This window comes from Pelophylax lessonae (genome assembly GCF_965119305.1).
Source record: "Pelophylax lessonae genome assembly, chromosome: 10".
Classification (NCBI taxonomy): domain Eukaryota; kingdom Metazoa; phylum Chordata; class Amphibia; order Anura; family Ranidae; genus Pelophylax; species Pelophylax lessonae.
This window is the reverse complement of record NC_138777.1, coordinates 185,746,885-185,758,906: the sequence shown is the minus strand read 5'-3', so window position 1 is coordinate 185,758,906 and position 12,022 is coordinate 185,746,885. Positions and strand designations below refer to the sequence as shown.

General features: G+C 39.2%; 1 protein-coding gene across 2 annotated transcripts in view; it reads left to right on the top strand.

Moving 5' to 3' along the window:
* Window positions 1–12,022, top strand: part of LOC309565254 (uncharacterized protein) — a 177,391-nt gene that overhangs the window by 61,391 nt on the left and 103,978 nt on the right. Inside the window, exon 3 of one of the 2 annotated variants that reach the window (XM_082270134.1) lies at window positions 7,907–8,083. The exons of the other annotated variant lie outside the window; for it this stretch is intronic. Within the exon in view, the coding sequence (XP_082126260.1) occupies window positions 7,907–8,083 (177 nt within the window). The remainder of the gene's footprint in view (window positions 1–7,906; window positions 8,084–12,022) is intronic. 2 annotated transcript variants of the gene reach the window in all.

The following is a 12,022-nucleotide window of genomic DNA, read 5'->3' as shown; positions in this document are numbered from 1 at the left end:
GGCAGCTGCAGCTTCTCATTGCATGCTATTGCCTAGTCTATCCTCTACTAAAGGGCAATACACACTATAAGATTTTCTGAAGACTTTTTCCTTTAGACTTACCAAAACCATATAATATGAGGTCAAACCTAAACACTTTCAATTTGTATGCAATCTGGCAAGCCCTTGCACTACATAGAAAAGGTAAACCTGAAGGAAATCTAACCACAAAAGTTGGATAGTGTGTATCCAGCTTTACCTGTGTACAGGCTGGGGACCTCTGCAGTGCTGATCTGCAGAGAGTGCCAACACAACTCCTCTTGAAATGATCTATCCCACCTTCCACATGTACACACTTACAACAGGCTGCTGGAGAAACCTTTGTTACCCTTGGTAACCATTTGTTTGTACTTTACACCTTATTAACTCTTGTACCGTTATCTTTATACCCCAATATGCTCAGTGACCAAAGCTTTAGACTATGTGTGCTGGTTACTTGCATTATACCCCTTTAGTAACTTCCGACCAGGCAAAGGCAATGTTTCAAAGCTTTACTGAAGAATAAGTTAACACAACAGTTTAACATAAAGTGCAGTCTTTTCCTACTGTCCCTAGTTCCTAACTTCAGGCTTGTGGCTGCCCCAGCATACCTCCTCAGGAAAGAGTCCATTTTTGGCAGAGTCCAAGGATGGAATCTTCAAGGAGGACCCATAAATCTCCCTATAATCTCCAAGCTCATCATGGCACTGGCGATCAAGACTCCTGCAATGGCAATGAACAATGCTCAGACATTTCTCTCTCTCATTCTCTAGCCCCAAGCCTCTTGGGTACAGCCCCCTAGTCCCTTTATAATACACAGAACTAGTGGCTCGGACCCAGAAAAGCCCGCCAAGAAAAACCCGGGAACATAATTAACACTAGCTTTCCTAGCTGGGGCATCAATAAATTCCACCTGTCTACATACCTCCCTCTTAAAACTTTTGATTTTTATTTATTTTTTTGAGAATGTTATATAGCAGAAAGTGAAAAATATTGTTTTTTTTTTCAGAATTGTCACTCTTTTTTTGTTAATAGCACAAAAAATAAAATTCGCACAGGTGATCAGATACCACCAAAAGAAAGAAAAGGACATCAATTTTATTTGGGTACAGCATCGCACGACTGTGCAATTGTCCTTTAAAGTAACGTAGTGCCAAAAATATGGCCTGGTTATTAAAGGGGAAAATCTTCCGGTCCAGAAGTGGTTAATGGAATTATTTTTTAAATATGTTGCTTTGCCCTGTATGGACAAAGCACAGGTTCTTTAAAAATAAAGTTTTAAATGATTTCACCAAGTGTTCCAACTCTTTCAGTGCAAGGCTCAAACTAAAGGATACTGGATGTAGAGCAAATAGAGCACAGAACAGGTTAAATCGTACGCATAATAATGCAAATGATGTGAAGACCCATGTTCTTTTGTACTTTATAATTATTTTTATTTCAGTTTTTCTTTCATTTCTGGGCTCCAACATTCTATTTATTCTGCATCCTTTTTATGTTGTATATAGTCACCAAATGGTTTGTGTTTATGTCTTTATTTTATCCATGTGTTCCATGTGAACGGTTGTTTACAACATGTTCTTCTTTTTAAAGAAACTTTTTTGTGGCTTTAGAAAAATGTTCTCTCACACTAAAACATACTGATGTTTCATAAAAAAATTTCACCAAAGCTAACTTTGTGTCTTGTCAGTATTAAATGCTTGCAACCCTTATTTATTATCAGCATAGCCCACAGTGCCATTGCTCAAAGCTGACTGTGCATGGAATGAGGTTTTTTTTGGACAATGTTGATAATTTGCCTTTTAAAGCCAAAGAGTCCCACCACCAGCCCAATTTGCAACACTTGCTGGAGGGAGAAAGCATTGCTGAATGCAGCTTTGTAGTGATAATGGGAAGGGGGGATGGCCGCTTTTCTCATAGTTCTGAACTGCAGTCTCCTGTCTGGTATTGGTGTTTTTCTTATAATCCTATAAAAATGTGTGTAAAGAGCACTTACCCAAAAATTTGTGTATCTATTTCTGTGAAGCTGCCCCTTTCACGCTTGTTCACACATGCTCATATGCAAAAAGAAATTTAAAAAGTAGGCACTAGCACAATTCACCTAATAAATCATTAACCTACTATTACATTTTTTCCTGGCAAGATCCAAACATATAACAAAAAAATGTGCATCAAAAAAATGTCCAAAACTGCAGAAGTTCACAAAATATAATCCATCCCCACACCAAGAGAGCTTTAAGATTTTCCACATCCACTTCTTAAGTAGTGCATCAAACAAACACCACCACCACATACTGTATAGATTACGCACTCACCAGAGAGCCATGACCTGCAAATGAATATAGGTCAGGAAACGCTTGTTCAAAAAACCCAGGATGTCATTAGTCAAGGGGATCTTTAATTGGCAACTTGTTCTCCGTTAATTGTTAATCGATTAGTTTTGTTATCTAAGCATCTTCAGGAAGCAAGGAGCTTCTTGAAGACGTTGAGATAGCAAACTAGTCGAGGCTGCACTATTGCCGTCACTTCCGAATCCTGTTCTGACGTCAAATCCAGGGCCCGAACTTCTGGTTTGGGGAGTGCATGCCGGAGTTTAATGTGCGGTGAGACGGGAGCAAGTGCATAGTAAGGCTGTACACATCGGTGCCGATTTTGGGCACAATTAATATCGGCACAAATAATATGAGTGGGCATTTGTTTGTTTATATAGTTTAAATTATTTGTGGATACAATAAATACTACACTATAAGACCTTTTTATTCTGGTATGTGTGCCTGAATATGGAGAAACAATAAAGGGAGAAAAACTTGCCACTTGACGATCACCTTTTTCACACTATGGCGATCCGACTTCGGGGGCGACCTGTGAAGTCGCGTGCACCGTGACTTCGGCGCGACTTGCACAGACTTCACATAATGGAAGTCAATGCAAGTCGCTCCGATGTCGCCCCGAAGTAGTACAGGAACTATTTTCTAAGTCGGAGTGACTTGAGTCGCTCCTATTAGAACGGTTTCCGTAGCACAGAATGGACCGCGACTTGTCAGGCTGACCAGTCTCCTGACAAGTCGCGGTAGTGTGAACCGGGACTTATACATTTTTATTGAGAGAAAGGTTTTACAGAAATACAAACAAAAGTATAACATGACATTTCCCCAATGAAGGGGGGTATGTAACACAATATAAAGCAAAGACGGTAAGTTCTACATAACTACCGGAGAGGGTGCATAACAATGACACAGTGCTGATGGGGCGAGGGGAAGGGGTCCGAACTAGACTCACAGTCTCCACACCAAATGAGCAAGGAAAGCAAAATACCACTTAGGTAACCAATCGTAGAGACATACCAGATTCTGTGAACAATTCTATCACCTTGCGGGTGTTTCATGAAGAGAGAGCAAGGAGAGGGATACAAGGTGGATTAAAGAGAAAGGAACAAAGAAGAGCGAAGAAAAGGAGGAGGAGGAGAAGGTAGGTAATGGTGAGGAGAAGGGGGGGGACCCCCCTGGCGCAGCTGATCAACAAAAGTGGAATATTTTCAAGAATTATGGGATATATAGTCAGCATATACCTGAGAATGGGTAAAGGAAAACCAGCAGGCCCATATCTTATAGGCTTGGGGGGGCAAGGCCCCTGTAATCAATTGTCATATCTTCCAAGTGGTAAATTTGATCGATCGCCTGAAGCCACTGCCTAATAGAAGGAGTTGTGGGTTGTTTTCAATATTTGGGTATTAGAGCCTTAGCGGCATTAAGAAGATGGGGTGTGATTGATACCGGCCTGCTGGTTCCCTTGTGCCATGAAACAACACTGTCCAAGGATCATTATCAATAGGTGAACCCTGGATGGATTCAATGAGACTAAGGACTGAAGACCAAAAAGGACAAATGACCGGGCAGTGCCACCATATGTGAGCATGGGTGGCCACGGTGTCACACCCCCCACTTGATGATCACCTTGACTGATGACATCCTGAGTTTGTTTAACAAGAGTTTCCTGATCTTTATTTATGTAGAAATCCTGGCTCGGTGGTGAGTGCACCATCTATATATGGTGGTGGTCGCCTGATGCACTTCTTAAGAGGAGGATGTGGAAGATCCGAAAGCTCACTTGAGTTGGGAATTCATTATCTTTTGTGAACTTCTGCAGTTTTAGACATTTTTTTTATGCACTTTTTTGTTATGTTTGGATCTTGCAAGATAAAATTCAATATTGAGTTAATGGTTTATTAGTTGTATTGTGGTAGCAGCTACTTTATTATTTTAATTTTGCATAGGTGTTTTTATGCTGGGGTTGGGGGAGAATTTTAACCTTTGATTCACCCTGATTTACCCTGGCTTGATGTCTATCATTTAAGATAAAACTTGCTTTAACCAAATCGAAATGTATCTGGGACATACAGAAATGTGTCTTATAGAAGCAAAAATATTGTGTTATCTATGCACTGATCCCAGTGCTGCCCTTACCAAACATGCAATTCATATCCTTATAAATATAAAGACATACAAATGCAAAATGTCATATAGTCCAAATGTGTAGAAATCAAGTCCTATAAACAAAGTGTAAAAGTGCTTTCTTCAAAAAGTGCAAACAGTGTTCAAATTCTTCTTTGCATGGTAAATTAAGTGCCGTGCTCCCCTCCTATGTGCCCTCACTCACCAACTTTAGCATTTAGATTTGCCTATTGATAGGGACATATCTTAAAGTTGGTGAGTGAGGGCACATAAGAGGGGAGAACGACACTTCATTTACAACGCAAAGAAGAATTTGAACACTGTTTGCACTTTTTGAAGAAAGCACTTTGTTTATAGGACTTGATTTATGCACATTTGATTTGGACTATACACAATTTTGCATTTGTATGTATTTATATTTATAAGGATATGAATTGCACGTTTGGTAAGGGCAGTGCTGGGATCAGTACATACATAATTTAAAGGGGCAACCACACCTTTATTTTAGCAGAAGCCCACACAATTAACACAGTCACTTTTAAATATTATAGTTTTCTGTAGCGCGGGTATATACTTAGCAAAAAATATTGTGTTGCTCAACTGTATGATCTTAGGAAAGGCAGACATTGGGAAGTCTTAAAGCTTAAAGTCAGAACATTTTTTTTTTTTTTTTTTTGCTGGATGTGGATGGATTAGAACTTCTCTAAGGTTTTTTTTATTTTTGTCTGTGTCTCTGTATGGGAAATTAAAGTGCCACCTACCTGGTAGAGGCCATTCTGATGAGAGGGCTTCCTTATACCTCCTATACCTCCTGTCCAATACCCCCTGGATTTGGTGACCTGGTGTAGTAGGGCGAGAGGTTGGCACGGGTTCCTGGGGTAGGTCCTAACACTATAAGCGGCCAGATGACAGTCTGGATACTGCTGCAATGCGGTAGATGCAGAACTAGAACTTGTGCAGAATACTGTCACACATATGGAGCGCAGGAACTCACAGATGAAGGTATAAAAGCCACAGTCAGAGCAAGCTTAGCGCAACAACAACGGGGCAGAAGAGGTACTAATTTGGAAGGCAGAAGCAGGGTCAGATGTCAGATCGTGGTCATAATCAGACAGGCAGAAGAAGTACAAAAACGTGAGGCTATGTCAGAATGCAAGCCAAGGTCAGCAACAAGAGATCAGAAATAAGCAGAGGCAAGACAGGTTTAAGCACAGCATAGTCAGGATGCAGGTCCGGTCACAAGGCACTGAAGCTGATGACTGATCAGCAATTCCCTATAGTTCCATTATACTTTAAACAGGCCACTGGGCACCAAAAGCCAGTGGCACCTGTGCATGCTAACTCACACCAATGCATTAGCGAACACACACTAAATCATGTACAGCCCTGACTCTGGGCACTGGTCCCCAAACTGCTCTGTTCGCACACACAGATCTTCAGGCACAGCCATACACCTGATCTTCCTGACATTACCACTCACTTCCCATCCCAGTATTTTACCTATACATGCAGGGAGTTGGAATAAATGTTATCATGAGCTAATGCTGCTACTGTTAACACTGGTACATTGTTTCACTGTCTCACTATGAATAAGCAAGATGGATTCCATACAGACCTGTCTGGTAATTTAAGTCTCTGAGTCCATTTAGGCCCTGTCAAAGTTCCTAAGCTCCCAAAATGTCAACACATTTTATGTGATCATACTATGTACCAATAATGTAGAACTTAAGGCAAAACTTTTTTGTTTTCATTTTTGATAGAGTAAGGGAGGGTTATAACCCCTGTCAAACTTATTTTTGCAATCTTGGTCCGTTTTGGGGAGATTTCTCTTCACTTCATAGTCAAAAGTAGGAGTGAGAGGAAATATCTCCAAAGTAAGGGAACTCCTGGTTGTCACCAGGGTCACAAGAAGTAGTGGAAGATTCCCTGTTTTTATTCTTGTGACAACCCAGGGTTGTTCTTTCGCACTCACTCTCGGTGATAATAGTAAACTGGATAAATAAAGAGGGAGACTCTCCATAACGGGAGGCAGAAACAGCAATGAAAATCCTACAAGTGTTTCTAATCCCTCGCCACTCTAAACAAAATTAAAAAAAATAAAAGTTTTGCTTTTAGTTATATTTTAAATTTTGTAAATCAAGTTGCGCTAATTGTGATCTATGGAGGTATAAAGTCCACAAAAGTCCCAATATTGATGACAGATGAAGAAGTATCCTGGGTAAGATTCTGAACCCGACTCCCTTAAGAGTGTATGCTTATACAGTATGCCTATGTGAATGAGACCTGAAACTGAGACAGTTCCCGTTTGGAAAAAGTTTTAATTACTAGGAGACTGGATCATTGATTGGGGATTTCCATGGTTGAAAGCGAGGATTTGTCCCATATTTCATGGTTGGACCCTGCCTATTGACTACCATACAAGCTTGACTGAGTCCAATATCTGGTAAGAGGCGACCCCTATTGGTGATTCCTAGCATTGCATCCTGTGTCACTTGGATTGATTTCTACACACTTGCTTTAACTTTCATTCGGTAAGAGGCTGATCTAGCTGGTGATGGTCCAATACACATCTTTAATATTGTTATCCTTCACTTGGGCTTTTTAATATTTTTGTCTGGTAAGAGGCAACTCCAACTGGAACATTTTTTGCACTTATCCGCATTTCTTTTGTTAGGGTTATTTATCCCTCAACTTTTTGCTTCTACTAAGCTATCTTGGTGGCAGCTCTAATTACACACTTCCCAATTTCCTTTTTCAAGTCACACTCATGGTGATAATACACTAAGTTGTTGGGTTTTACGCTATTGCGTTTGTTTATATTTTTTTCATGATCCAATGACCTTTGAGTTCACTGCTCACACGGGCCTGGATCTTCTATCAAAGTGACAAGATAAAGCTTATCCGCTTCATTCTTACCTTATTCTGGTAAGCATACACTCTTAAGGGAGTCGGGTTCAGAATCTTACCCAGGATACTTCTTCATCTGTCATCAATATTGGGACTTTTGTGGACTTTATACCTCCATAGATCACAATTAGCGCAACTTGATTTACAAAATTTCTTTAGGGTGTGGTCACACTTGAAGTTGCTGCTTGTTCGTTTTATTCCTCTAGCGCGGTTAATCCCCCCTTTTTAGTTATATTTTAAAGCCTTTGAATCCTTCTAGGGTACCCTCCGGAGGAGGCCTCACCAGAGCCAGTGAGCTTGTGGATTGATTATGTTCTCTTCATGAATAACTTTTGAAGTCCCTCTTAAATATGTCTTTATGGAGCTATAAAAACTTGACAGAGGTTCTAGCTAATACATAGTGGTCTGTCCCCATTGGAGAATGTATTGCCAGTTGCTGAAGCAACCAGTTCAGCAAACAACAAATAGTACTCACCAAACTCACAGCCTAAATTTTTGTATATGGAAATGATTTGATTGCATGTGTTTAGTTTACAGAGGAGTACATGAGGAAGATGCCACAAGATGCATGGCCCAGAATCATTATAGTTGCTGATGGATCTTGTGGAGAGTCAAGTTTTCTGTTGGGTGTCAACTCAGAATACATTGTGGAATCCTGTAATGCATATGGGGCCAATGCAGCATTTGAAAGATTAGACCAGCGGCAGGTAAGGCGTTTATTAATATTAATATGTAAAAGGGGAGCTGGTATATATGGGATCGAGGTGTGTCTCAGTCCCAAATAGTACAGACAACAACAAAGAACATAGCCCACGGGACTTTTAAAGAAACACAACCCACAAATAAAGAAAACATAGATTTATTATTTGAAGTCACATATGACATCACATACATTTAACCTCCCTGGCGGTATGATTATGTCAGGAATTATATACCAAAAGCGGTACAATTTTTTTCATGGAAATTTGGCGTTATGTATTATAGGCCTACAATTCTTAGTAATTACTGACTTAAACCTGACCAAAACAAGACTCTAGTAGACATCCCAGATGTGATAAATTTGAAACACAAACGCATGAATTATAATCGAATCAATAATATAATTTTATTATATAATATATAATATATATAATAAAATTATATTATTGATTAGATTATAATTCATGCATTATATATTATATATATATATATGTGTGTGTGTGTATATATATATATATATATATATATATACATACACACACACACATATATATATATGTGTATATATATATATATGCACACACACACACATATATATATATATATATATATATATATATATATATATATATATATATATATATATACCTATATACACATGTATATATATATATATATATATATATAAAAATATATTATTGATTCGATTATAATTATATATTTTATATATATATATGTATATATATATATAAATAAAATATATAATTGTAATTGAATCAATAATATAATTTTATATATATATATATATATATATATATATATATATATATATATACACGTGTGTGTATATAGGTATATGTATATATATATATATATATATATATATATATATATATATATATATATACGTGTGTGTGCATATATATATATATATATATATATGTATATATATATATAATATAAAATGTGTTATGTGTTTGAGTTTTGTGCAACGTTTTTTGAATTTCCTTCCCTAGTTCCGCTCCCATGCAGCATTGCTGCTGCAGGGAACGGAACTAGGAAGTCATCACACCGACGGACGAGCGGCGAGACTCTCGGCTGGCGGTCACAGCAATGAGAGATCATCGCTGGATCGCCAGGAGAAGGTAAGAGAACACCGCTGCGCTCTCTGCACATTCACCCCGAGCGTGACTCGGGGATACCGATCCTGGACTAAAAAATCCACCCCGAGTCACGCTCGGGATTACCGCCAGGGGGGTTAAAGCCATATCATGATAAATGGTTACCAAAAAGATCCAACAGTAGAAAATCCATGAATAGAATACATGTCATTGTATAAACAATCCAACAATTTTGGACAGTCTGTGCTGTTTGTGTCTCTAGGTGTTTCGCAGGGTACAGAACTCTCTTCTGTAGGAGAAGCACAGATAAGAATCTCTCAATTACCCGGACTTACAATTAATATAGTTGTCTGAACCTTCACTTACTTATAACCAATAGATAATGGAAAGCCTAATCCACTTGGTCAACTGTCCAAATGACTCACAGTGTCACCCCGAATGAGGAAACCCCCTGGTCCACAATTTTAATTTTTCTAACTTTTTGGTTTGTGTTTTTAGATTCCTATCTGTGCTTCTCCTGAGGAAGCGAGTTCTGTACCCCGCGAAACGCATAGAGACACAAACAGCACAGACTGTCCAAAATTGTTGGAATGTTTATACAATGACATGTAAATCAAGCGTTACATACAGTATACTGTCCTTTATGTCCTTATATCATACACTAATATACATTCCATTATGGTGCTGTTAAATTTCCTGTAGGTGCACAAAATTAATTTAGTCAGTGTGGATTCCCTTTTAAGTGCAACATGGCTGTTCTAGGTGTTTTCACTGCGTGTACCCACCAGTGTTGGAGGTAACTAGTTACAAAGTAACTGATTACAGTAACTACATTATTTTTTTGGGTAACGAAGTAATGTAACTAGTTACAATACTAATATTGGTAACTACACTACTTTACTAGGCTATAGGAGGTAACTACACTACTTTACTAGGCTATAGGAACGCGCTTTCCTGCGTTACCCAAGCCGTACGATACAATCATTATTTAGAAGAATAGAGAGGGATGAAGTTTATGACTTTTTGTTGCACTTTATGTTTTATTCTGTTTTTTCAGGTTTTGTTCTCATGTTTCCCAAAGCCTGTGTTTATACAATAAACTCTATGCAGAAACAGTGTCATGTATCTTCTTCTACACGGTCAATTAAGAAAGAGGAAAGTAAAGTAATAAGTAGTGAAGTTACTTTTCAAATGCAGTAACTAGTAAAGTAATCTCATTACAATTTACAGAAGTAACTAGTAACTAGTTACATTTTTTGAGTAACTACCCCAACACTGGTACCCACCACCAGTGTATAACCGCTCACAGTTTAGTCTTTTTTTTCCCCTCAGATCTAATGATCTGGACAGTAACACACCTTCTGCATTAGATTGTCTGCACTTTGCATGAAGGAGTTCAGGGGCATCTTTGGACAGCAGCATTGTCAGTCTGGGGGGAGGGAAGTGTTAGATGTACCAGCAGATTTAAATACACTAACAAATTCAAGCCAAACTCCAGCTAATATTAGCAAACTTTTTTTGTTCCTTCCTGTCTTTGGTTAATGGTTTGTCTCATCACCAAAAGGCCCCTTTCACATGGGTTGCTCAGAAGGGAATCTGTCCGCTGCTCCCCGCTGAGCAGGCAGACAGCTGGTCCATGTCCGCTCCTCCTATGCAGAGTAGACATGGACACAGCCAGCTCCCCTCTATGGGCTGTCAGATGTAAAAAGACCGCCTGTCTTTACATCTGGCTGCGATCCGATCCGCCAGAAGGATGGGAAAAGGGTCCATCTGTTTTTAGCAGTTGGATCCGATGTCGGCTAGTGTCAACGGACACATGTCCACTGACGCCCGCCCCTCCATAGAGGGCAATGAACGAACCGATCGGGTCTGCCTGAAAAACGTAAAGGCAGTCCACCCGTGTAAAACGGCCCAAGCTGATAAATTTGTTGGAGGACTTGTTCTTTGAAAAACAACAGACTTGCTGGCTGAATTACCATATGACAATAAAAGAAAACCTAAAAAAGAAAACAATTGCAGCCATCACATGAATAATGAACCTGCAATATGGTGCTTTGGGGTTTAATGTCACTTTAATGTTTTAAGATGTTTCATGAAAGTGTTTGGTTAGACATTCAATTGTATTCAAATGGTTTCCGAAATGTATTAATTGCACACACAAACATCCTGCTTACAGGAAATTGGATTCACTACAACACATATTTTCATAATGTCCATAAGAAATTCCAATAAAATTCAGTAAATATGCCCTTGTGTTTTTCAATCATCATTCGTCCCTCTCATTTGCCAGTGTTTGCAGGAAAGGAAAACTGTTTAGTGATCAAGACCCTGCAGTCTGCCTTCTGAATAATATTTTTTAGATAATCTGGAGCACACTTCCTGGGTTTTCTGCCTAGGCAAAAATGATATCCTAAGTCTGCCTGCTGCCCCTGGAAAGCATTTTCCAGGAGGCTTCTGGGGCAATCTACTGCACATGTGCTGTAATGCATCATCAGGGGTCAACTGTCTCCTTCTGATTCTTGAAAACACGCCCTATGATGACATGCATGCACAGTTGTGCGTCATTAGGGGGCTTGCCTAAAAACCAGGAAGATAGAGCCACACCTAAGATGATGTTGGAGAGGAAGATGTCAGGGCAGGACCCAGTGAGGAGCAGCAAAATGGCAGGTTATAGCAGAGCATTGCTGGACGTGTGAGTATGTTTATGAAGGACAGCAGAGAGAAGGCAGGATGGAATTAAAAATTGAAAAAATAAGGAGGGGTGAAGTTCTGCTTTAAGGGGCCCACTTAAATCAAAGCGCGGAACAGTGTTATCCCAATTACTTG